General features: G+C 46.8%; 2 protein-coding genes across 3 annotated transcripts in view; one reads left to right on the top strand and one right to left on the bottom strand.

Annotated features, from left to right (window-relative positions):
* LOC129152166 (lysine-specific demethylase 6B-like) overlaps nucleotides 1-7791 on the bottom strand; it is a 41117-nt gene extending 33326 nt beyond the window's left edge. The window contains exon 1 of the mRNA XM_054729862.1: nucleotides 7350-7791. Within this exon, the coding sequence (XP_054585837.1) occupies nucleotides 7350-7708 (359 nt within the window). The 5' untranslated portion in view covers nucleotides 7709-7791. The remainder of the gene's footprint in view (nucleotides 1-7349) is intronic.
* Nucleotides 5114-27536, top strand: part of ADAMTS9 (ADAM metallopeptidase with thrombospondin type 1 motif 9) — a 160826-nt gene continuing 138403 nt past the window's right edge. For both annotated transcript variants that reach the window (XM_028152683.2, XM_008146269.3), the window contains exons 1-3: nucleotides 5114-5228; nucleotides 5823-6223; nucleotides 11722-11884. In XM_028152683.2, the coding sequence (XP_028008484.2) occupies nucleotides 5114-5228; nucleotides 5823-6223; nucleotides 11722-11884 (679 nt within the window). The remainder of the gene's footprint in view (nucleotides 5229-5822; nucleotides 6224-11721; nucleotides 11885-27536) is intronic.

The following is a 27536-nucleotide window of genomic DNA, read 5'->3' as shown; positions in this document are numbered from 1 at the left end:
GGTGTGCAGGAGGCAGCCAATAAATGATTCTCTCTCATCATTGATGTTTCTATCCCTCTCTCCCTCTTTCTTCCTCTCTGACATCAATAAAAATATAAGAAAGGAAAAAAAGCTCTACTTCTTTCAGAGCAAACCCTTGTGATGGGCCAAATTATTATAAAAACCACTTCCCTCCCCCCCCCCCCCACCCAACTCAGGTAATTCGATACTCCTATTTATAGGACCAACCTCCAGATTGCACGTGTGTGTGTGTGTGTGTGTGTGTGTGTGTGTGTAATAAAGAAGTTATTTATCACAGTTGAACCAAAGTAGAAGGGTTATATTTATTCAATAAACATGTTTTGAGAACCTACTATGTGCCAGACCTGTTCTAGGTGCTGAGGAAAAAGTTGTGAAATATCAATGAAATAGCTAAGAAGTTATCATGAAATATTCAGCACTGGAAAAAGGAGTTAGAGAGCCAAAGAAAATTATACATATGAAAGAAAACTGAGGCAATTCTGTAGGTTATTTTAGCCACCCTCCCCCAAACCAAACCTCCCCAAACCCAGCAACCTGCTGATCATCTATTCATTATATGTGATATAATAATTATGAACTTGAACTAAGCTGCTGAAACAGAAGTTGAATTATGTCTCTCACTTACTAGTAGTTGGGGAACCCCTGTCAAATTATTTCACATCTTTAGGCCATAAAATCCTTACCTGTATCATGAAGTTACTAATACCACCTGCTCATAGAGCTGTTGTAAGAATTACATTTAATGCTTATATTAGCATGCAGTCTGACACAAGGTACGTGCTACATAAAATTTGATTATTATAACTATTATTATCCAGATAAAATATCTTAAACCTTAATTATTTAGATAGCTCAATTGTTCTATTCATGTCTTATGATTTCAAACATCTTCCTAAGACTCTTTGAGACTTGTGTACAGCTGTAAATTCAGAGGCAAGATAATATACTTGAGAAAGGATTAATAGACTGACTGACGATGAGGAATTCAGAAACTCAGCCTCTTGGTCACCTCCCGAGGTCACCAAGAGCTACTTTGTATTTCCCTTCCCTTCAGCTCTTGTGAAATGATTGGGTTGTATCAGCAGCAATTTTAAACAACAGTAAACAAAGTTCATCCTTTAAAACCAAATCCTAGAAAGTAAGCTAAAGAGAGAATAAACAAAGAAGCTTCTGTCCCTACATATAAGAACCAGCTTCTCTTTATCAGGAGTGGTTTAAATGAAAATAGAGGGAAATTGTTTAATAGGAAATGCTGAAAAGTGCTACTTTTAATCCTTTATTTTAGTTGTGGTATAATTGACATATAACATTATTTTAGTTTCGGCTGTATAACATAATAATTTGATATAAGAATATATTGTGAAATCACCAAAAATTTTCATTTCCTATGATGAGATCTTTTAAGATCTGCTCTCTTAGCAACTTTCTAATCTACTATAGAATATTATTAACTATAGTGACCATGCTGTACATTACATTCCCCAGAACTTATTTATTTTATAACTGGAATTTTGTACCTTTTGACCATCTTTACCCATTTTGCCCACCCCCACCTCATGCAACCACTAGACCACTAGTCTGTTCTCTTTATAAGTTCATTTATTTTTAGGTTCCATACAAATAAGATCATATGGTATCTGTATGACTTATTTCACTTTTCGTAATGCCCTTAAGGGTCCATCCATGTGGTCATAGGTGGTAAGATTTCTTTCTTTATTTTATTTAAATATATTTTTATTGATTTCAGAGAGGAAGGGAGAGGGAGAGATAGAAACATCAATGAGAGAGAATCTTTGACTGGCTGTCTCCTGCACGCCCTCTACTGGGGATTGAGCCAGCAACCAGGGCATGTGCCCTAACCAGGAATCAAACCTGTGACCTCCTCCTATTTCATAGGTCAACACTCAACCACTGAGCAGGCTGGGTTGCTGCTGATACAACCCAATCATTTCACAAGAGCTGAAGGGAAGGGAAATACAAAGTGTTCATCCATTCAAGAACACTTAGGTTACCCCATGCCTTGGGCATTTTAAGTAATGTTTCACTGAACATGAGGGTGCAGGTATCTTTTCGAGTTAAGTTTTTTTCATTTCCTTCGGATAAATACCAAGAAGTGGAATTACTTGATCATATGGTAGTTCTACTTTTAATTTACTTTTAATTTTTGGCAAAACCTCCATACCGTTACCAACAGTGCACAAGGGTTCCCTTTTCTCCACATCCTTGCAACAGTTATTTTTCATCTTTTTGATAAAAGCCATTCTAACAGGTGCGGGATAGTATCTCATTGTGGTTTTGATTTGCATTGTCTTCTTTGAAAAAAAAATTATTCAGATCCTCTTTCCATTTTTAAATGTATGTGTGTGTGTGTGTGTGTGTGTGTGTATGTTCTACTACGGAGTTCTTTATATACTTTGGATATTAACCCCTTCTCTGATATATGTGACGTGCACATATTTTTTCCACTCCATAGGTTGCCTTTTCGTTTTGTGGCTGGTTTCTTTTGCTGTGCAGAAGTTTGTCAGTTTGATGTAATCCCACTTATTTTTGCTTTTGTTGCCTTTGCTTTTGGTTGGTGTCAAATCCAAAGTATCATCAAGACCGATGTCAGGGAGATCACCCCATATGTTTCTTCTAGTTTTAAGATTTCAGGTCTTATGTTCAAATCATTAATCCACTTTGAGCTAATTTTTGTATATGATGCAAGAAAGCGATCCAGTTTCATTCTTTTGCATGCGTGTGGCTGTCCAGTTTTCTCAAAACCATTTGTTGAAGAGATTATCCTTTCCCCATCATACATTCTCAGCTCTTTTGTCATAAATAAATTGACCATGTGTGCATCGGTTTACTTCTGGGTTCTCTATGCTGTTCCATTCACCTAAGTGCCTATAAAGGTGCTATATATTTTAGCGATTTTATAGTGTGAGTCCTACAATACTTTCCCTGAAAATCAACTAATAGTTTGATTTATTGATATTTTTCTGTTCTTTGCTAAACTCTCAGCAATTCCCTGATGCTGTGATTGTGAGGAATTTTATTGATAATGAGAAGAAAGATCTTGTATTAGAAGAAATGTATTTTAGTGAATTACTTTGAAGGGTTAAGACAAATACTTAAATGTCATCTCTTAAAAATATCTTATTGTGTACTACGCAGGTGTTACTATTTTACCGTCTTTATGCATCATTGCATACACCCAGGAGTTACACATTTCAGGAATACAGTTGGACAATGGCATTTGGATTAACAACTTCTTTAGGATATTCCATTCTTGCCAGGTTATTTTCCCTTCTACCAGGAGAAATATGTGCATTAATATTTCCAGAATAGTGTACATTTCTAGCATATTGCTATTTGGTCCCTGGTATTGGCAACCTTAAGTATTTTCAACCCTGAGTGCCAGCCTACTAAGTGACAGGGAACTCTGGTTCTGGGAAACTTAGGCAAATGCACATGTGACATCTTTTACAAAAATTGTCATTTCCTTTCCCTTGAAATTAGCACAGCCCATCTTCCTGAGGACTGGTAAAGGAAAAGGTGCTTTTGAACCCTCGGGGATTAAACAATTTACACACAGACTCACACATTCACAGACTGGCATCCTCCCTCCCTGGCTTACTTTCTGACTTTCAAATTTGCATCGCAGGGCGGAGGTAAGTGTAGGTTGAAGTTCAGCTTTGCGGGGCTGGAAGCATCTCTGGCAGAAAGCATGCATAAGTGACTGAGAAACCCCTCTTAGGGCTGGTGCTTCCCCTCTGGGGCCAGGACTCTCCTCTTGCATTCGCCCCCACCCCCCATGCCTCTAACCCCTCCCCCACCCCGGGCAGTCCGAGCGCCAAAGTCCCCGCCCCCTCTGGCTGCCAGGAGAGGTTCTTAACCTTTTTTGGGTTGGGACCTACAGAAAGCCATGCACCCTCTCAGAATGGGACGAGAGTCTGGGGAAGGCACAGCTAGAAAGTTTTTCGAAACTTTCAGGAGGCCAAGGACTTGAAACACACCCCCAACTGTAAGATTAGGAACCCCATCCCTAAAATTCCTGGCTTGGGGCGATTAGGTAACAAATCTCGTCCCCAGTGAGACTAAGAAGGGAAGGCACTTCTGCACTCGGCCACTTTCACTTGTAAGAAACCAAAAAGAAAGGGTTTGGAGGAGAGAAGACCGGGGAGAAGAGAAGAGGAGGAGGACTGTTACAAAAAGATGGGAACATACGAGAGATAAAGAAAAAAGGAGAGAGAGAAATACGGGGAATTAGAGGGGCGCCGTGGAAGGAGGAGTAGAGACCACGGAGGGGGTGGGGTGGAGGAAGGCCGATTCCGAGCGGCCTGGAGAGCGAGCGCGGAGGAGAGAGGAGATTGGAAGGGGAAAGAAAGCGGGGAGGAGAGAGGGCAGAGGAAACGAGAGACCGAGAGACCCGGAGAGGGACTGCGAGCGCCAGGAAAGAGACCGCAAATCAGCTCTCTCTCCCGGGGCGGGGAGTCCCCGAAAAGCTCATCTCCACGAGGCGGCCCAGACCGCGACCCGCAGCCACCGCGCTCCCGGCTCTGGCCGCCGCCTCCTGAAGCCGGAGGCCGGGAGTCCCGCACTGGCCTGGCAGGCGGGGGACGCGGTCTGGAAGGAGGCGGTCCGCACTCGCTCCGCTTTCTCCACCCCTCTTCTCCTGGAGGCGGGCACCCGGGGTATTTGAGCGGCGGAGGACCCGCGGCCCCCCCGCCTCCGCCCCCCATTCAAGAAGCCGCTCCGCTATCCGCGCCAGCACAGGGCGCGCGCCGCGCCTCGGAGCGCACGTTCCGCGCTTTCTCCTACACGTTCCCCGGACATTATGCTGCCGAGCAGTGGAGCCCCAGTCCTCCAAGTGCTCCTCCGGCGGCTCCTCCTGCGGCCCGAGCGGCTCAGCTCTCGGCAGGCGGCGGCGTTGCTCAGCCGAGCGCAGACGGGACCCTCGCGGCGGGACCTCAGCGACTCCTAAAGTCAAAAATTGGCGGCGGGCGCCGGCCTCCGCGCGCTCTACGCGGCCGCTGCCTCGGGTCGCCGCCGCAGCCAAGGGGGGCAGGTGGGAGGGGGTGAGGGCAGCGGGGGAGGGGTGAGGAGCACCATGCAGTTTGTATCCTGGGCCACACTGCTAACGCTCCTGGTGCGGGACCTGGCCGAGATGGCGAGCCCAGACGCCGCGGCGGCCGTGCGCACGGACAGGCTGCACCCGAGGCAAGGTAATGAGGCTCCGGCCCCGGGACCCTTCTGCCCCTGTCCCCACTCCCCAGCCCCCGCGCCCGGGAGCGGGCACCCCGCAGCGGAAGCCTCTTTCCTTTTCCTAGAAAGAATTATTTCCCGCTTTGCAGCCTCTCCCTTCTTTAGGTCATGCCCAGCCAATTTCCAGAGAGTGACACTGGGGAAGGAGCTTATCCCCCACACCCTTTGCTTTTAGCCCGATTTTCGCCCTTCCCAACCTCTGTGCCCCAAACCACCATAACTTAGTAACTGGGGGGGCAACGGCTAGCAGCATGTTTTATTTTATGGAGGGTATTTGTCAGAATCTGAAATTACTTTATGTATTTTGACTTGTTCATTTTCCTGGCTCCTAAAGTTGTATCCTCGGCGTCTTGCACATTTCCTGGCTCTTCCTAGCACACAGTAGGTGCTCAGCAAATATTTGTCCACTGACTGAGGGTGAAGGGGTTGAGTCAAATGGGAAAAGAAAACCCGCTGGAAAGCCACTCAGGACAAAGCCCTCCCTCACCTTTATTTTAATTTAAAACTTGCGGAAAACTGAATGACTGGTTCTGTGCCTCTGCTTCTCTCCGCAGTGAAATTATTAGAGACCCTGAGCGAATACGAAATCGCGTCTCCGGTCCGAGTGAACGCTCTCGGAGAGCCCTTTCCCACGAACGTGCACTTCAAAAGAAGGCGACGGAGCATTAACTCTGCCTCTGACCCCTGGCCTGCCTTCGCCTCCTCCTCTTCCTCCGCTACCTCCTCCCAGGCGCATTACCGCCTCTCCGCCTTCGGCCAGCAGTTTCTATTTAATCTCACCGCCCATGCCGGATTTATCGCTCCACAGTTCACTGTCACCCTCCTCGGGGCGCCCGAGGAGAACCAGACAAAGTTTTATTCCGAGGACGAAGCAGAACTCAAGCACTGTTTCTACAAAGGCCACGTCAATACCGAGCCGGAGCACACGGCGGTCATCAGCCTCTGCTCAGGAATGGTGAGTGGGCGCGCGCCCCCTCTCCCCTCGCCCGCTTCTGGAAGACTTCGCTGCTCTCCAGCCTGAGACCCTCACTGCGGCGACTCTCGGCTCCGGCCTCAAGTGTGAGCTGGAAGCCGGGAGTCTGCGGTGGCTAGCCCAGAGCGTGCGCTTACACTCGAGAGGCGAGCGCGCGTCCGCCCCCACGGGGTTCTGGAATTTGGGAGCTTTCTAGGGTCCTAACCCTGCTCCGCTGCGCTTGCCTAACGCCGGGTGACGGCTTGGAAGTTGGTTTCTACACTCGGCCGCCCAGGAGCCGCTGAGTGTAGGGAGGGCCCGACTCCTTATTGGTGCGTCGTGAGTTGGGGGTGTGGGCAGAGGATCCACAGGCTGGGGTGCGGGGAGTTCCCTCTGTGTATCGTGGAGGGCCGTGCGTAATCTAGAGTCCGCGCGTTCTCCCCCGGCCTTTTTTCGTGCGCCAGGAACCCTGAGGCTAACCAGGATTGACAGGGAACAGGTCCCATCCCGGAACGGAAGGGTGGGCCCAGCGCTCGGGGGCGGGGAGAAGGCGGCGCCTGCCTCGGACACTGAATTAGGGAGGAAACGGGTAGTGGGGTGCGGCGCAGTCCGACTCTGCACCCTAGTGGTGGGGTGGCACGGAGAAGCGGAAAGATTGCGGGAGAGGCGGAGACGTCAGTTCTTTGGGGGCTTCTGTCACCCATTGGAGTTTCCCTAGAATCAGAAAAGGGAGCCTGCGCCGCACGTTTCCCTAGAGAGGGAGGGCGAGAGGGCGGGGAGGCCACCTCCCTGCGCAGCAAAGTATAGACTTAGCCTGGGATCCAAGTATCCTGACCGCCCCCCCTCAACCCCCCACGTACAACCCCCCGCCCCAACTTGCTTTCAGGAGATCCTACAAGGCATCGTCCCCCCCCACACACACACACACACCCCTCCCGTGACATTTGAGGACCGATTGATAGCAGTCCTTGACTTTCTCAAGCGACATGCGTTGCTGCCACGCGCGTGTGACGCAGAAACTTTCCCGGGTCAGGCTCTCCTAGCGTAGGGCGCCCGGCTGATGCGTTAGTCGTCCCCTAAGCACCCGCACGCCCACTGTCACCTTCAAAGTGGGAGCATGGATACTTACCCCCCGGGGCGCTCGGCTACCCCTCTGCGCGCTGCGGCTGCCGTCCGGCGAGTCCAGAGATCCCCGGGTGGAGGTCGCATCCATCTCCGCCGCTCAGCGGAGGGGTCGGGTGGGGAGCCAGGCACACCTGAAGCCTGGGAGGAGGCAGGGTGAGCCTCCGGGATGCGGGCATCAGGATGAGCCCCTTCAGCCCCCAGCAGAGAGCCGCGGCGCGACGGGGAGATTGGGGTGGGCGGAGACGGCAGTTCGGCGAAGGAGAGGGGGTGCTGGTGCGTCATCGCTGCCTCCAGACCTAGATAGGGCTGGAGCCCAGGAATCCTTCTGTTCTTCGAAAGGTTCCAGCCGGCCGGGGTGGGCATAGTTCGGGTGTTGGAACCAAGGGCATCAGAACGCCTGCAGATCCCAAGACTGTAACCCCGAATTTCAGAACCTAAGGGGTAGGGCTGCGTCTGTACGTCAAGTTTGTAAACAGCCTTTACTCCTCCCCTTCCCCGCCTCCACACCCCGCTGAGTGGCCCCTGCGGTTGTATGAATATTTTGCTGCGCTGGACCTTCATTCCTATTGGCAGTTTAGGCAGCAACTCGCACGTGGAACTGCGAGTGGTAACTTAGGCAACTGGGGACTGGTTCTTCAGAAAGGATGCCTAGACCCTGATAATCCCATTTATATTGCATTTCATGGGAGGAGGGGGGCAGTTCTAACATACATCTTAAATGTATGCACACGTCAGTGATGAACCTATCCCCCAAACCCTCGCCCCTTTATCTTCCTTCTGAAACTTGTCTTTCTCCCCCTCCCTCCCCCTCCCCCAAGACTTCCCCTTACCATTTTTTTGTAGCTGTGGAATTGTGATGTTCCCAGTGGCCTAAAATCTCCCAGGAAACCTTTCACTCTTCAGGGTGGACCATGCTATTTCTGCGTCCCCCCATCACCACACACACACACACACACACACACACACACACACCTCACTGGTAAAGTATCAGTTTCCCTGACTTCCATCTCAGACGTGTCTCTTACCTTTTCTGAGCATCTCTACCCTAACTCTCGCCCTCTTCACTTCTCTGCTCTCATTAGGACTGATGTCTAAGAAATATGTGTCTCTGGCTTTTCCTCCAGACTCTTCTCTCTTAAGCTCTGCCACTAACAAATGAATGATCATCGGGTGCAAGGCCACATCGTCCCCCTGCTCACCGGCTCTGCACAGCGCATGCCCAGTCACAACTGTGAACTCCGTCTGGTCCTTGAGACCATCGGCAGTACTTCTCACCCCTCTCATGCCGGCAGGTCCAGGGGCATCTCTCAAGCTTTCCTCCCCAAGGCCTGTATTTCAGGCAACCTGCTTTTGCTTCTTTTTCTGAATCTCCCTTCTATCCGAATCCTGCCTCATTGCCCTTGGGCCTCCAGATTTATTTGTTCATCTCACCCAGCTTCACATGCTCCAATCATGCCCTTCTGTTGAAGTGTAACTTCAATGTAACTTAGATATCTTCCTTCCCAGGAAACGCCTTCCTGGTCCCACGGACTGCTGTCCTGTCTCCCTCTTCACCTTCATAGATGCACATGTGTATGTGTATTTCTCTTATGGTTCTTGTATGCGCTCCCCTGCGTTATAATTACAGTTATTGGTAGGTGTGTTCTGTTCCTTTCTCTTTGGCAGCAGGATCAGCATCACTGCATTTCTCTTCTGTATTGGAGCCTTATATATTATAGGTACACTAGAGGCCCGGTGCACGAAATTTGTTCCGGGGGGGGGGTGTCCCTCAGCCCGGCCTGTGCCCTCTCGCAGTCCAGGACCCCTTGCTCCTTATTGCCTGCCTGCAGCAGAGGCGGGAGAGGCTCCCGCCACTGCCGCTGTGCTCACCAGCCGTGAGCCTGGCTTCTGGCTGAGCAGCACTCCCCTGTGGGAGCGCACTGACCACCAGGGGGCAGCTCCTGCATTGAGCATCTACCCCCTGGTGGTCAGTGCGCGTCATAGCGACCGGTCGTTCTGCTGTTTGGTTGATTTGCATCTTAGGGTTTTATTATATAGGATAGCCTGTATGTTTGAATAAATGTTCACTTGACCAAGAAAGAATTACTCTTAGATCAAGCAACTACTTGTGAATCAACAGTAAAATTAATTTGGCCCCATATGGGTACCATTTATTGACCTCTCATTATGTGTCTTGCCCTGTAATGAGTGCTTTATGTATGCATCATCTCATACAAAACCCTCACAACAGTCCAATGCTCAACCCATTTTACAGATGGAGACAGTGAGGCATTGAGAGTTGGAGGCTTGCTCGAAGTCTCACACTCCTACGTGGCACAGCTGAGGTTCCCACCCAGTCTTTCTGACCCATGCATTTAGCCACTCAGAGACTGAATCTATATTCCTAAAGAGAATTTCATTTAAAAAGGCACTGCACTGCCCTGGCCAGCGTCACCCCATGCATCAAAAAGTGTGGGTTTGATCCCTGGTCAGGGCACATTCCTAGGTTGCAGGCTCCATCCCTGGTAGGGTGCATACGGGAGGCAACCAATCGATGTTTCTCCCTCATATCCATGTTTCTTTCTCTCTCACTCTCTCTAAGCATCAATAAAAACATGTCCTTGGGTGAGGATTTAAAAATAATAGTAAAGATAATAAAAAGGCACTGGACTGAAGTTGGGATACCTGAGTTCTGGATTCAGCACTGGCGCTGTTCAGCGGCTCTGTACCACCAAAGGGCAGCTGTGGACAAGCCACTTTCTCCCTCGGTTTCCCTTTTCACCAGAGGGGCCAGACCCTCACCAGATGAACTCTCAGGTTTTTTCCCAGTATTTGTGGCCTGTCTCTAGTAGGTTTTACATATCGTAGTATATATCCTGCGCTGTGTTCAGAGAACACCAGAGTTGAATATTGGAAACAGAGAGAGCTGCCTGGGTGAGAATACATTTGTTAAATCACTTGGCCAGATACCAGCTACTCTTTTGCTTACTCTGTGCACACGAGAGCTGTTCCCTCTTTGAGCTAGTGGCCCCTAAATCATGTAGAGAACTTTTTAAAAAAACATAGATGCTAGACCTTACCCCTGGAAATTCCAGTTTGCAGATAAGGGATAATGCCCCAAATCTGAATTTTTTAAAAACTTCCCAAACAATTTTGAAGCTTAGCCGGGTTTGGAACCTGTCCTAGCCTAATGCTTCACAAACTTTATCGTGCATAAGAATACCATGGAGTGCTCATTAAGATTCCAACTCCTGCCCTGCCCTGAGATTTTGATTCAGTGGGTCAGATTTGGGGTGGAGTGTGATTATTTGAATTTCTAACAAATTTCTGGATGATGCTTATAACCTTATGGGCAGTCATTTCCTTTGTGTCCAGGGGAAGGTAAAAGGTCTCTGTTTTTCCTTTCTTTTTTCTTTTTTTCCTTTTTTTTTTTTTTTCTCCCGTAGTGCAGGAAAGAAAACAATGGAAGATGAGAGAAGGGCTTGACTTCTAACACATTGCACGGCATGGGGAACTTTTTCATGCTCTTGTAACGTTTTGTTTGGGTGGGTCAACCTTGAGGCATCATTCATCATTGCAAAACTTGTGGGTATGTGAGAAGGGGAGGAGAAAGACTTGCCTCTTCCAAAGTGCTTAGAATGATTGGCAAACACAACTGTATCCTGGCGGGGAGAGGCTAACCCCACAACACCAAAAGCCACTAATGTGTTCTAAGCCCTTACAAGGTGTCACTTTGCTAAGCACTTGAAGTGCATTATCTCATTTAATCTGCAGGATAATCCTTTATAGTAAGTATTTTTATCCCTAATTGACGAACAAGGAAGCTGAGGTTCAGCATTTAAGAAACTTGCCCAAGATGGGTGGATAAGCGGCTGTGCTGGGACTGGGACCTATGCTGGGCAGCCCGGCTCCAAAGCCTGGTGGGATCGAATCACTCCCTGTTGCAAAGGGAAGGCTGGGAGAGACTCATGTGCTGGTGTCACAGGTGGCACCACCTTGAGTGCCTTGTGGTCAACATATGCTTCCTGAATTTGAAGTCATGATAATGCCGGCACGGGTCAGCTTTTCTCTCGGGGCTCACACGGGTCCCTAAATTTCCAGGCTGTCTTCACACAGAGACACACTGTCAACAGCCTGGAGAAGGGAATATGTGATTAGAACTTGAGCACCAAGGAAGTATTCCTTAGAGACGGATTTGGTGAGCAGGTACAATAGAGTCAAGTCAAGGAGAAGGTACTGGTATGGCTGAGAGTGAGAATAAATCGCTTCTCCAAATGTGTCCGCAGCATTTTCGGTTTAAGCAGCCCTCATGACAAAGGGGTTGGGTAAAATGGCACCATCTCCACTTTCAAATGTTTCATTTTTATGAAATCAACCTCTCATCTCTTCCTTTGCAGCTGGGCACGTTCCGGTCCCAGGATGGGGATTATTTTATTGAACCACTGTTGTCCATTGACGAACAAGAAGATGAAGATGAACAAAACAAACCCCACGTTATCTACAGGCTCGGCACTGCCCACGGAGAGCCCTCCACGGAAAGGCCCGCGTGCGACACCTCAGGTATTCGTGTCTTCCTTCAGAGAGACCCCACCCCTGTGATGGCTCATTGCCCTGCTACAGAGATGGAGCTCTTGCATAGGCTAAAAGCACTGCCTTTGCCATTGTCTTTTATTTGATCTTCAAGTGAGATCGGAATACCCCCATTGTACTGATGTGAAAGCTAAAAAGATCCTTAGCACCTTGTCCCAGGTGGCACAGCTAATAAGTGACAAGGCCAGGATTCAAACTCAAATAGCGGTGACTCTGAGCCCACTCTGGCAGAGCTGCCTCTTTTGTTGAATATGACTAAGGTTAGTGATGTCCTAGGCCAGCAGTCGTCAACCTTTCCGACCTCATGGACCACCAGCGGTCTGCGGACCACCGGTTGGCGACCGCTGTCCTAGGCTTTTAGAGCCTTATCTTCAGTCAGCGTTTGTTTATGTTTCTTGTGTTCTATTTATTTTATCCTGTAAGGTTACAAGTGGAACTCAGGAAAACTATGTGTTTCCTGGGATTTTTCCTATCAGCTTCAGCTTAGCTCATGTTCTGTGGCTTCAGGAATATGTGACTTGAAGTGTGGGTCGCACGGTTGCGTTTCTCTCAGATGCCCACAGCTGATTGCCTTCCATCCTGGCCAGGTGCACCGAGGCTGCATGCTGCCTGTGAGGTGGGCAGCATTCTCACCGCCACTGCACCTGGCAAGGATGCCGAGGCTTTCAGAGATGACCCCATGACCCCACTTAGGATCTCACAGCTAGACCATAAGGAAAACCCTTGTTTGCCTGTCTTATTCCATGGTTCGTTTTCTCTGTGCAGGTGTGTGTGTGTGTGTCTGTGTGTGTGTGTGTGTGTGTGTGTGTGAGAGAGAGAGAGAGAGAGAGAGAGAGAGAGAGAGAGAGAGAGAGAGAGAGAAGGAGAAGACTTAATAACGCCTTTCAAAATACCCTCAAGGTTTATTTTTAAATTAACTACCCAAGTCAATGGACTTTGGATTGATTTTCTGGGCTAGAGGACAAGTCATTGTCAAATCTTATTTAAACATAAAGAAGAGTCAATCTAAAAAGGTGAAGATTGAGGACAGTGGGAGATGCCTTACTGTTTCACAAAAGCTTATTTGGGTTCTGGGCATTGTTGGTATTGGGGCCTTTAAGGGCCACATTTCAGATCACCACGGCCAGCCTTTATTTTTCCTTCTGACTTTGGCTTGTCAGTGACCAGTGTGGTGGGCCCTTCCTTCATTCCAGCAGCTTTGACTGTTCCTCCCAAGGCTGCTGCTGGACTCGCCACTCTGGTTTCTCTCCTCCAGCTGCTCCTGCACCTCTTCTTTCAGCTCAGATGCAGGGGCTCACAATAGTTGGAAAGAACTTTGGAGTATGGCACAGTTGCCAGCTGCCATTAGAGAGATGGGTCAGCAGGTCATGGCAACCTCCGAAACCAGGTAGCCTTCGCACAGGGAGTGAAAATAGGTGGGGGGTGGGAGAAGACCCTCTGGTCAGAGAGGAAAACATTCTCTCAGTAAATCAATGCATTTAGCTTCAGGGATGCCCCCCCACCGCCCCCCGCCCAAGATCACTGAGTGGTAACCAAGAGTAACCAAGTGGCCTGCCCATGGGAGCCATTCAAGGACCTTTGCTCTTTTGTAAGCCCCTTTCTGCCCATCCTTCCCTTTGCATTTCCAGATGCAACCCCACATTCTGTCACATGGACACTCTCTATTTGACCCTGAACTTTGCACAAGGGGATGTAGTTGTCCTTATCAGTGAGATAGACATGCTTTCTGATAGGTGAGTGAAAGGCAGGGGAGTGGGCCAACAGGAAGAAGATTGTCTTGTTTGCCTGGGTGTAGAAGACAGTGTTTATCTGATGCTAAAATACCTCTCTCACCCTCCCATCTCAGCAAGGCCAGCTGTTTTTGTTTCTTAAGGCATTTAGGAATTATACACTTACTAACCCACCAATGCCACTTCTATGGAAATAATCGGGCAATTGTGTAAAGATATTTATGGGAGAATACTCAGTACAGTGTTGTTTATTATAGAAAAACACTGGACACAACCTAAGTGCCCATGGGTGGGGGATGAGGTATGCATTTGATGGATTCCTATGCAGCTATTAACAATGATGGCAGAGATGTATGTTAACAAACACAGAAATATGTATATTAAGTGAATAGGCAGTGATGATTCAGTGTATATGGTATGACTTCATTTTTTAAAGTAATGAAGTGTGTGTGGGTGCATGGGGGTGTAAAGAAAAAAATCTGAAGCAATATGCATGAAAATATTAAGAGTAATTATTTCTGTTTGGCAGTCTTTTATGTTCTTATATTTTTGCCATGATTCTATAGCAGTTTCATAATCAGAAAATGGAGTTTGAAAAGAAATGGGGGGGGGTGGCATGTAGTTATTGGGTAGCCCCATAGCACTTGTGTCACCAAGGACCAACAGCCAAGCCAAGATCCTATGCTTGCTTTCTCTTTTTCTTTTTGGGAATGAGAGTTTCAATACCACACAGATAAAAATCCTGCTTTGTAGCTACTTCTTTGGAACACTGGGCTGGTCAGAGCTGAGGGTTCCTCACCACCTCACTAAATTCCTTGTACCTATTGGATTGACCTGGGGATTACCATGGTTTAGCCTCCATTAGGGATTGGGGACCTGTCACCCCATTAGAATGTACTGTCACTTTTTGGTTAGGTTCCCAAGGATATGATCATAAAGGCGGAAAAATGTAAGATGATAATTAAAGTCATCATTTGTTGGTCTCATAGTATGTGCATATGAGTCTCAGTGCTACACATGTTCCATACATTATCATATGTAATCCAGTCATCAACACTGCAGGGTAGGTATTATTATCCTTATTTTACAGTTGAGAAAATGACTGCTCTAAAGTCACACAGCTGGTAGGAAGTGGGCTGACTTGATCTTGGATCGGATCCCAGTGTGGTCCACTGTGGGCCAGATTACCCTGAAAACAATGGAAGAAGCTGCCTCTAAAAATGCATTTTTACTTAAGATTTCAGAACATCCTTTTTGACTTCCATCTAATCTAATCTCTAAATGTCACTAACAATGGCTAACATTTGTTGAGCATGCGTTGTGTGGCAGGCACTATTACCCATGTTTTACGTGGATTATATGTTTTAATCCTTACCTCAGCCTGGATTGATTTTGCAGTTGGGAAAATAGAGACACAGAATTCCATGAAATTGACTTACCCAAGGTCACAAAGCTCATAAACAGAGGATTCTTTGGCCTATCCCTCTGTTGATTCAATCGTATTCACATATGAATTACCTTTCTGTAGGATTTTTTAAATGCCTTCCCAGAATTTGATTTGATGTGAGGAGGGCTGCCTGGTGCCCGGAATTCCCACCCAGACTAATGAGTCACCAGGGCCTGTGTCTCCAGCGTGCCTAGATTGGAGGGGAGGCTTGTTACACGTTAACCTCTTCAATCCATTAATAATTTAGCATAGATTAGCTGATTAGATTAGCTGCCCCGAGAGTTGGTCCCAAATGGAGTGAGAGACAGAGCTGAGGAGCAGACCTCTGAGGGGGCTTTAAGTAAACAATTCTGGGACAGCTCGAGGGTTCCAGGCAGTAACGGAAGCTTTGGCTGACCTCACAGTCCCGGCTGGGTCCCAGCAGGGCAGTGGCTGTTGGCTAATTAGTGATTTCTGTGAGAAGCTAGCCAGCCTCCATTTTCCCACACACGCTCAAGCCCTCAGACCCTTCCTCCAGCCCCTGGGCCTGTGCACAGGACAGGCAACAGGAGGGGCCGTGGTTGCTTCCTTTAGCCTGGAGCAGCTTTCTGGGGGGCAGTTGCTCCAGTGACTCCCATTTTACAGCTGAGAAGACTGACTCGGAGGGTCAGTGGCCTGCCGCAGTGTGTACAGGAACCAGGGGTGCTCCAGCCAGGACTGGCTCACCCTTCAGGACAGTTCCTGCCATTTGGGGTCTATTGTGTTGACTTAATTACCTTTCACTTTCCCCATTTTGTTCCTCCTCAGCCTTCATACCTTTTTATCTTTTTTATGTTCCTCAATGACTTGATGATTAATAAACAGTCAATATAAGCAATGACCTCTAAAAGCCTTAGTAAGTTATTAGAAAACTATTATTTTAAATAACTGAATTCTTGAGCTTATTTCCTCAGCTTTATCTTCTTTGCGGCACATCTATAAAGATTGCTATTTTTAACTTTGGAAGCTATAGTGTAATATGCCAACGAAGTCATTAAAGGAGAGAACAAAAGAAACCTCTAATATAGGAACGGTTCCTTCTCTCATCTGTTCTCATTTATTCATTGAATTTTTCATTTTATTTTTTTACTTTTCATCTTGTTTTTTTTTTAAAGCATTTAAAAAAGTTAGAGGCAGTGGTAAAGCAAACATACCCTCTACATTTAACAATGACAAAGCATTTTCCACATTTGCTGCTTAATTTTCCTGTTTGCTAGAGTATTTTAAACTAAACCCAGATATCATGGCATCTTCTCTCTAAACACTCCAATCTACCTGTCTGGAAGATGAAGATATTTTCTTTTTTTAATATATTTTTATTGGTTTTAGAGAGGAAGGGAGAGAGATAGAAACATCAATGATGAGAGAGAATCATTGATCGGCTGCCTCCTGGCCGCCCCCTACTGAGGATCAAGTCCGCAACCCAGGCATGTGCCCTTAACTGGAATTGAACCTGGGACCTTTTCAGTCTGCAGGCTGGCGCTCTATCCACCAAGCCAAACCAGCTAGGGCTGAAGATATTTTCTTATATAACTGTAACATTATTTATGACGGTGAGATAAATCAATGATAGTTTCTCCATATCACCTAAAGAGTTCCTATAGTAAAGTTTTTCTAATTGTCCCCAAAATGCCTTTTTATAGTCCTTTTGCTTAGATTGTGATCTAAACAAGATCCACACATTGCGATTGGTTATGTCTCTTAAGCAACTTCACTTGTTGTCATTGTAGTTGTTAAAGTTGCCGTTTTAGTTTTAGTTTTTTAGTTTTGCTCCCATGGCCCCTTTTCTCCTTTCTACTTCGTTGGCTCTTTGCTTGGCCTTTGTCATCATAAGGTTAGGCTGCATTTGCAACCATTTGAAAGAGCAGAGTCAGCACCCAAACCCAGAGCAGGTACCAAGAACTCCGCCAGCGGAAGGAGCCCCTGTCGGAGTAGCTTCCCTGAGCACAGAAGGCACTGTGGTAGGTGGCTTTTTGATGCGGTGTCTAGCAGCGGTCGCCAACCTTTCAGATGTCACGGACCACCAGGGGTCCGAGGATCACCTGTTAGCGACCGCTGTACTCAACTGAAAATCATTAATGAATAGGAAGCATTCTGAGTATCACGAAAAGGATGAGGAAATGCAAGGTGTGATGGTTTGTGCATGTGTGGGCTGTGGGCTTTGAGAAGGAACGAAATCAAAAGGAGTGTAAATGCGGGCCAAGCGCTTCCTTCTGTATGGACCCCCATCTCTCACGGGACGCGGGGATCAGAGTGGGTGTGGAAAGCAGTTGGCCTGTGGTGCGTGGAAAAGCTTCTAGTTGATGTGATTGGCCTCAGCGTTTTTCTGTTAGTTTCTGTTTTACAAATCGTTTTATTTTCTAGGTTTCTTTCCCCATGTTTCTAGTAAGGTATAATTTACATGCAGTAACGGTCATCCTTTCTAGTGTCCAGTTTTGCAAAGTTTAGAACATGTGTATAGTCATGTCACCATCATCACAGTCAACGCAGAGAGGAATCCCTAGTGTCTTTGGTGGTCAGACCCCTATCCTGTGTCCGCAGGTTAGCCCCTTCCCAGCTGTCATAGAAACAGAATCACTAAGCATAGTGCTGCGGTTCATCCGGGTAGCCTGCATCAGAGTTCATCTTTTCTCATTGTGAGCAGTGTTGCTTTGCATGAATACACATACCACAGTTTGTTTATCTGACCCAGCTGAGGGACAAAGTTTTGACAATTACAAATAAATCCATCCGTTTTCATTTCACTTGGGTCAATACTTAGGTGGGAGATTGCTAGGTTATACGGTAAGAATATGTTTAACTTCATAAGATACTGCCATCTGTTTTTTAAAGTGGCGGTGCCATGTTGCAGTCCCAGCAGCAGGGTATAAAAGTTCCATTTTTCTGCGCCCTCCCTAGCATTTGTTATTGCCAATATTTGGTTTTGCCTTTTAATGTTAGCCCTTCTAATAGATGCATAGTGGTATCGCCTCACAGTTTTAATTTGCATTTCCCTGATGACTAAGCATCTCTTCGTCTGCTTATTTGCCATCTGTGTATCTTCTTTGGTTAAGAGTCTAAATCTTTTGCCCACATTATAAAGAACTGGAATATTTCTTATTATTGAATTGAGATTACCTTATATATTCTGGATATAAGCCCTGCATCAGCTATGTAGTTCAAGTGTCTTCCCCCAGGGCACATGCTTGGGGTGGGGGAGTGGTTTGGCTGTCACTGTACTCATTTGCAGACACTATTGCATCCATGGCTTCCTTACCTGAGTGCAGACATTGCGTGCAGCACAGACAATGCTGTCAGGACGATACAGACAAAGCACAGCGCGGGATTCGGTAGAGAGTGTGTTCAAGACGCAGGTGAAGAGAGATGGACTAGGAAAGGCTTGTTTGCGACTTGTTCTTGAAAGCAGTGCCTGTGCCCACAGAGAAGGCGCTGTTGTTATTTCTCATTGATGTATGCAGACAGCTACCCGCTTCAAGCCAGTGTGCTTTATGCTGGGAGTGTGCTTTATGCTGGGAGTGTGCTTTATGCTGGGAGTGTGCTCTCTAGCCTCACAAGTGAAGCAGTTACAGAGGAAGCTTTGGATGCCCGAGGATGCGATTATGTTCTCTCGCACATAGCACGCACCGCACACGGAGAGAAAGGAGGGGCAGTGGTGTGACGTTCAGCCCAGCCCTGTAAGGCCACACTCCTGGGGGAAGAGGAATGGGACACATAACCCCATGATTTCCCCGAGTTCCTATCCTGTGCTTTGTGGGCAATACAAGAGTTTTCCCGAAGGTTTCCTAATCCTTACATTTGATGCTGGTCCATTGTAACAAATCCGATTAGAGAGAATGGAAGTGGTTTTCAGACACTGTTATCTGTTTCAGCAGGTCCAAAATAAAAGCTTCACAGTAAGTGATGGAGATGTGTAAGTTGTACTTCCCCTGACGTTATTTAACATCAGCCACAGCCCACTTCTTTCGTGTTGGTCTCCCCGTTGGCTTACTCTGTCTCCGGCCTGCCCACCCTGTCGCTGTGTGGTTATTTCTCCTGAGCCCTGAGCGACAGTGGCCAAGAGAAGAGGTTCTTGGGTTTTGCTCCTTTCGAATCCTAGGACTTCATTTTTCAGCATTATTCACCTTTATCTTTTTTAAAATATATATATTTTATTGATTTTTTTACAGAGAGGAAGGGAGAGGGAGAGAGAGTTAGAAACATCAATGAGAGAGAAACATCAATCAGCTGCCTCCTGCACACCCGCTACTGGGGATGTGCCCACAACCAAGGTACATGCCCTTGACCTGAATCTAACCTGGGACCCTTGAGTCCGCAGGCCAACACTCTTTTTTTTTTTTTATATATATTTTATTGATTTTTTTCAGAGAGGAAAGGAGAGGGAGAGAGAGTTAGAAACATCAATGATCAGCTGCCTCCTGCACACCGCTACTGGGGATGTGCCCACAACCAAGGTACATACCCTTGACTGGATCGAACCGAGGACCCTTCAGTCCGCAGGCTGATGCTCCATCCACTGAGCCAAACCGGTTTCGGCAAGAACTCGTTTTTTTAATACTAGAGGGAGTTTGGAGAGAACTTCTATCCCAGTTCGTCTCTTCACGAATAAGAGGATCAAGACTTGGGATTTCAAAGGGATTGGCAATTGAAGCTAGAGCAAATGGAAAAGTGGCCCTGACCGGCCTTTTACTTCCAAGCCCTGTGTTCTCTTCAGGCTGCAAGTCACAGAAAAGCTGGCTGGGAAGGTGCTTAGAAAGAGGATGCTCCAAAGTGCCACTCAAGCCCTGGCCAGTGTGTCTCAGCTGGTTGAGTGGTGCCTCCCATACACCAAGAGGTCATAGGGTTGGTTCCCAGTCAGGACACATGACTGGGTTGCCGGCTGGATCCCCGGTAGGGGGTGTGCAGGAGGCAACTGATCGATATTTGTCTCTCACATCGATGTTTCTCTCTCTCCCTCTCCTTTCCTCTCACTTTAAAATCAATAGAAACATTGTTTTTTAAGTGGGAGTCAAGTGACATATTGAAAGTGCCACAGGATTTAAGTGTAAGAACAATTAAGAAGAAACCAGTGGGATCATTTCAGTTATCGTAAGGCTATGGAGAAAGACACAGACTTTTAATTCATCTAAGGAATTAAGTTGTTACAGGAGAGCTGAATTTACAGCAACTAAATATTTGAGCTGGCCAGGTGCTGCGGGCAAGTAACCTGTGGCTGGGAGGGTTCCTGACCGGGTGCTGTGGGAAGGTGACCTGTGGCTGTGAGGGTTCCTGACCGGGTGCTGTGGGAAGGTGGCCTGTGGCTGTGAGGGTTCCTGACCGGGTGCTGTGGGAAGGTGGCCTGTGGCTGGGAGGGTTCCTGACCGGGTGCTGTGGGAAGGTGGCCTGTGGCTGTGGGGGTTCCTGACCGGGTGCTGTGGGAAGGTGGCCTGTGGCTGTGGGGGTTCCTGACCGGGTGCTGTGGGAAGGTGGCCTGTGGCTGTGGGGGTTCCTGACCGGGTGCTGTGGGAAGGTGGCCTGTGGCTGGGAGGGTTCCCGGGGAGCTCCACTGTGATCAGAGCACAGCGTGTCCCTGCAATGGCCGTTGCCATAGTGGCTGGAACACTGACATCGGGATGAGAAAGGGCTGGTACTGCCGACTGTGGTGTGCAAACTTGTCCTCATCCTGTGGGAACTGGGAGGCTGTGCAGCAAAGGAATGTGGGAGATATGCTCTCCAGGATCTGCTAGAAGCTTTTTAAAGAGACCCTGCCCAACTGCTCTTTAATCTCTGATAAGGGAGTGATACCTAGACCCACCACAGGCCTCTGTTCCGCCTTGGGCCACCCAGGAGCTGCTGTCAGATAGCAGGAAGCCCTGGAGCCACTCCATTCGCAGCCCAAAAAGGGTGCTCCCCTCAGGAATGAGTCACCACAGCCAACACCCTCGGCGTGTACCAAGCCCCAGGCCCTGTTGCAGCATGTTACGGGTATTACAGCATGTAACTCCCCTCCTAGGGAGGAACCATTCGTATCCCATTTCACAGATGAGGAAACGGGGACACAGGACTTAAGTGATTTGCCAAGGTCACACCGATTGAATGTGGAGCAGCTGGGATTTGAACACTCATCTCTGACTCCCAGGCCCCAACTCTTATCTAGCATATCCCACTGCCGCCAGTATTCACTCTGCAAACACTGAATGCCTGGAATGCACCGGCCTATGGAGCAGCCAGTAGCCCCGTGTGGCTCCTGAGCCCTTGAGATGTGGAGAGTGGTATTGTAATGACAACATGTTGCATATATTGACTTAAATAGAATAGTAGAGTATTAAAATTAATTTCACCTGTTTCTTTTGGCATTTTCTTTTAATGTGGCTATTAGACATTCTTAGCTTCCAGGTGTGGCTCACATTTTATTTCTACTGGAAAGTGCTGACCTAGAAGATCCCAAGGCATGTCGAAACGGGGCCACAGACAGCTGGCACCCGCCAGCCAGAAAGGGGCGGGGGCTGTGGGCAGTTGGCACCCGCCAGCCAGAAGGGCCTAGCTCCCCTTTGCTTAGAGATGGAGTGAGTCAGAACCAACATTTCCCGAAGGGTATTTTGCAGGATATTAATAGCAAAATCAAACAGTCTCGTAGTAAAATATAGACTTGGGTATGTTCAGCATTTTATAACTTCAAATAGATGTTCTTTAAATACTTTCTCAAGTTGTTTCAAGTGTGCCTCAGTTTCCTCGTGTATACCTTGGAGACAGCAGTCCCCACTGTGTCTGGGTGCCGTGAGGAATAACAGACTAATCCACTTGAAGTGCTTTGAGGAGAGTCTGACAGGGAGGCCTCCGACGCGGTGAGTTGGTACTGTGGTAGCGGCCGTCTCGCCATGACTGCATTTAGCCGGAGGAGCAGCAGGATGCTGAGGGAGGGTGAGCAGCAGGGCCTTTGGGAGGGGTGCCCCAGCTCTGGGACCTGAGTCAGCAGATTTAACTCCCCAGGTAGCGGGAGGCACCCACCCCTAGAAAACAGTGTGATGACCCTCAGACATGGCTCCCGCCACCCACCTCCCAGCACAGCCCCTTGAACTGCAAGAAGCTTCTCACATTCTTCTTCCCTGAGCAGCAGCCGGCAGTACCCTCCTTCCATCCCTCTTCCCAGGGTGCTCTGTCCCCTCACCTGCCCCACAAACTGGCCAAGGTCCTGGGAGTGCCCTAGTTCATGGTTAAACCAATGTAAACTGGTTTCTTTGCTGCAAGACTTCTCAAAGCTCTTAAAATGCTAATGTGCCTGGGAGAGGTCCCAGATGTGAATGCGCTTAAAGGGTTTTTGCAAAGCTACCTGGTTTGTTTTTGGAAATACCTTCTGGGACTAATGTTCCGGAAACCACTCAGGGAAACATAAAGGTTCTGGGAGCCAAAAAGAAGGCTTAGCAATTAATCTCTTCCTCCACTGCCCTTTGCACACATTTCATCAGTACTGAGCATGGAGGGCCATCAGGCACGGGCATGCCACACACACACACACACACACACACACACACACACACACATGCATGCACGCACAGAGCTCACAGTGATGCACACGGGGACTTGATCTAGTGAGTGTCCAAGATTCACTGTTGTTTTTTAAAACTAGCAAATTGAGGGCCCTTTTAAAAAAAGTAAACCCTGGTAGTTGCATTCATGCCCTTTAAAGCTTTATAAACACAGAGCAACCCCGCCTCCCTCAGCACCCACCCCCCAGTTTTTGGAAACACATTGTTCTGTATTATTAGAACATTCGTTGTTTTATGGCTGTTTTTGTTTTCCTGTTTTATCTCTTCCTCCGCACGCTGTTTATCCACCTCCCACTGACCCCGCAGACTGCTTCTCCCGTCCTCCCCTGCAGGCCCCGCCGAGTAGCTCTGAGCACAGGCCCAGAGCCCAAGCTTAGCTCTGAGGAGGACTCAGAGGGCAGGGAGCTGGCTCGGCTTCCTCTCTTGCTCCTGTGTTATCAGCCCTTGGAGCCAGTTGAGAGGTGCAGGTGTTTGCATTTGTTTACGTGGAATTACATCGAAGACTATGTCTTCTCACTGTCAATCCTCATGTGTTGCTACCTAGATTGAAAGTTCTGTGGAGGCAGGGCCTGGCCTTTTCTGTCCCTCCCTCCCTCCCTTCCTTCCTTCCTTCCTTCCTTCCTTCCTTCCTTCCTTCCTTCCTTCCTTCCTTCCTTCCTTTCCTCCTCCTTCCCTCCCTTCCCTCCCTTCCTCTCTCTCCCTCTCCCTTACTCTCTCCTTCCTTTCCTCTCTCCCTCCTTCCCTTTCTTCCTTCTAACTCTCCTTTCCCATAGAAGGTTCCTTCTAAAGTGAAGTTGTTTTGCTTGAGAAACCCTAATGCCAACATACTAATTTATGAGGAGAGGGTGTCGCATGCTACTAGTGTAACAGTACCAGCTAGTAATTACCATGTGAAATACTTCATGGCTCCTCCCTGTGCGTCACACACAGCTCTAGGGGCGTTTTCTGTGCTTTCCCTTTCCGTCGGCACAGTTAGCCTGAGAGTATGTGCTGTATTATCCTCATTTCACGGGGGAGGAAACTGAGGCTTGGAGGCAGGCTGGTGAGCCAGGGCTGGTGGGCTCCAGAACCACGTGCAAACCCCAGGGCTGTGCTTCCTGTCCAGCTTCCTCCTGGCTGTCAAGCCGGCCCGGGCGGAGCAGAAAGGGACTTGCTCTTGTCCTCCCTGTGGTCCTGGGCTGGGATGGCGCTGCCCACTTTCGCCGTGAGGTGGCAGGTGGCTGGTTGCCTTAGGAAGTTGAGTTAAATTTTGATAAACCTTATAAAAACAGAGGGCAGCAGTGCACTTCTCAGCGCCACTGTTAGCATTCACCTCTCAGCCCAACCGCAGGTGGTGGGAAACCCTGGGTGAGTAACTGCTGAACGAGTCCAGGACTTAGGAATGGAAAATGTATTGTGCTGCCTGGCATTGGGAAAGTGAAACTCGATTAGAACAGTTTTTTTACCAATAAGTGAGCAAATATTCAAGTTTTTTGTTATGGGTTTTTTAAATAATGATACCATCTTAAATTTTTATAATAGTTTCTCTTTAAGTTTTATTCTTGTTTTGTTTTGTTCAGCTTATCTACAGCTCAGTGCCTTTCACGAAGTAGGTGCTCAAGAAGTAATAATAATTAAATAATAAAGTCAATTTATAATTCACAAGGGATTTTCCATATACTTTCTCACTTACTTGAAAAAAACAGCGTTAAGATGGAAGCAGATATTTTTATGCTCATTTAAGAGGTCAGGAAACTGGGACTTAGAAAAGGTCATTTTAGAGTATAAACAGCTTCTATCTTTGAAATTGTTATTTTAAGCCAGAAAATTGTTTTTAACAGTTAGTCACTCTCCCATAAGTGGTTCCTTTTCATTCTAACTTACTTTATGACTACTAAAAATAGGAAAAAATTACCATATTTATTGGTTTCTTCCTATGTGGTAGACACTTTACCTGTATGATCTACAGCTGGTTCTCAAAGCAACTCTACGAGATGGCACTGTTCTTACCCATCTTCACACGTGGGAGAAGGAGGGTGGCGAGTCTCACTTGCCCAAGGTCAACTAGAACTTGGAGCTGGCTCCCCTCAGAGCAGGCGATCTTAAAACACTGGGTGTCTGTGGAGTCAGCGTCACCACTTCCCCTCATGGCATCAAGGCCAAACAGTTGTCACGTCCTTGGAATAAAACATAGTGGCTGCAGTGCCTCTGACTTTCATTAGGAAGCACAGTATGGCCAGTGGTAGCTTCTAAACATGCCTGAATTTTGTTTCCATGCACATGCACATGTGAGGGTTCAAATTGCTAAATAATGCAAATGTGCATTTGATTTTTGGAGGTACCACATAGTATGCTTTTTATTAAGTCTCATATTTTAGAGCAGTTTTAATATCACAGAAAAATTGAGATGAAGGTACAGAAATTTGCATACATCCCATCCCCACACATGCACAGCCTCCCACCCTTAACATCCTTCACCAGAGTGGTACAGTTGTTACAACTGATGAACCTACACTGATGCATGATAATCGCCCAAAGTCCATAACTTACTTATGATTCCCTATGAGTGTTGTACATTCTGTGGGCTTGGACGAATATTGATTGACATGTGTCCATCCCTCCGTAACCCCAATCCCCAGCTGTCACTGATCCTTTACTGTCTCCATTGTTTTGCCTTTTCTAGAATGTCACATGACTGGAATCTTACAGTATGCAGCCTTTTCAGATTGGCTGCTTTTGCTTAGTAATGTGCATTTAAGTTTCCTCCAGATCTTTTCATGGCTTGATAGCTCATTTCTGTTTAGTCCTGAATAATATTCCATTGTCTGATGTATCACAGTTTATCCATTCATCTACTGAAGGACATTTTGGTTGTTTCCAACTTTTAGCAATTATGAATAAAGCTGCCAGAAACCCCCACGTGGATGTGTTTGGCAGACACAAATGTTCAGCTTCTTTGAGTAGATACCGAGGAGCGTAATTGCTATACTATACATTAAGAGTATATAAGGAACTTTTATAAGAAACACCTAACCTCTCTTACAACGTGGCTGTACCATTTTGCATTCCCACCAGGAATGAGTGAAGGTTCCTTTGCTCCACATCCTCTCCAGCATCTGTGCTGGATTTTGGCCATTCTAACCAGTGGGTAGTGTTATCTTGTTGTTGTATTAATTTGTATTTCCCTGATGACATAGGATGTGGAGCACATATCTTTATATGCTCATCTGCCATCTGTATATCTTCTTTGGTTCAACTTGCTACTTTAAGATCTGAACTAGGTCAGGTTGCTCATCAGCTATTTAATGAAGTAAACATGATTAATTATTGAGACATTCTTAAAGAAAAGAACCATAAAAAAGGATTTCCTACCTCTGAGTGGCACATTTGAACATCAGAAAGAGGCATGAAAATGGTGCAGCCACTGTGGAAAACAACTTGGCAGTTCCTCAAAATGTTAAACATCGTTACCATATGACCCGGGAGTTCTCCATCTAGGTGTCTACCCGAGAGAATGTAAGTGTGGCCACACAAAAGCTTGCACACACATGTTCATAAAAGTGTTATTCAGTTGAGTTGTTGTACCCATATGCCCACCAACTGATGAATAGATATACAAAATGTGAGACAGCCACACAGCGGAATAGTATTTGGCAATGAAAAGTGATAGAGTGTTGATACATGCTACAACATGGATGAACTTTGAAAATATGCCAAGTGAGGGAAGCCAGACACAGAAAGCCACATACTGTATGACTCCACTTGTATGAAATGCCAGAATAGGCAAATTCATAGACACAGTTCATAAGTACAAAACACAGTTTAGTGATTGCCAGATGCTGGAGGGATAGGGGGGATGGGGAGTGACTGCTAATGAGCACAGAGTTTCTTTCTTGGATACTGAAAATGTTCAAAAACTTGATAATAGTGATTATTTCACAACTCTATGAATACACTAAAAACTACTGAACTATATACTTTGAAGGTGTAATATACAAATTATATCTCAATAAAAGTAATAATAAATGTGTGGAAAGGAAGATCAAAAAATATACAGACCAGCCCTGGCCACTTGGCTCAGTTGGTTAGAGTGTTGTCCCATGCACCAAAGGTGGTGAGTTCAATTCCCGGTCAGGGCACATACTCAGGTTGTAGGTTCAATCCCAGGTCAGGATGCGTGCATGAGGCAACCAAGTGATGTATCTCACATCCATGTTTCTCTCGCTCTCACTCTCCCTCCCTTTCCCCCTCTCTTCCTTTCTTTTAGAATTAATGAAAAACATATCCTCAGATGAGGATTACTTGAAAAATATCTATCTATATCTATATCTATCTATCTATACATATATATATATATAATTTTTATACTCTACTTTCCACAAGGATGAAATTTCATTGTGTAGCCCATTCTGATAAAGCTATTCGCAAAGAGCATTGCAAACTAGAACTATTTGCCCCGATTCCATTCTGCTGAAAGATCATTAAAGAGAGGTGTGGGTGGCTTCCTTTCCATCCTACCAGTGTGTCACTTGGTAGAAATCATTGTCTGTTCAGAGGCAAGAGAGCTGAGTAGGTTTACAAGTTATAATTTTTTTCATTCTAAGTAAAAATGTTTATGTTTTAGTCATAGTGAATCTTTGAATCTTTGAAGCTCATACTATTTTTAATGCTAAATTATTAATGTGATAGAAATTAGTTGGTTGGGCTAATTAGGTCAATAAATCTGACTCTAACTCACTAGGATAAAAGATCAGTTGGGTAAAAGATAGGGAAATGTTGTGTATTAGAAGAAGACATATCTACTCTGTAGAAGTAATTTTATTCCTGCATTTTCATGCCACAGGTTACTTGTGAATGGAGTATCTTCCAGGCATGTTGGAATTTACATGGATTATGCTGTGATAGAAATTGTAGCCTTTCGCTGA

This window comes from Eptesicus fuscus, chromosome 18, assembly GCF_027574615.1.
Source record: "Eptesicus fuscus isolate TK198812 chromosome 18, DD_ASM_mEF_20220401, whole genome shotgun sequence".
NCBI lineage: Eukaryota > Metazoa > Chordata > Mammalia > Chiroptera > Vespertilionidae > Eptesicus > Eptesicus fuscus.
The sequence above is the reverse complement of the archived record's forward strand: the minus strand, read 5'-3'. Positions and strand labels throughout refer to the sequence as shown.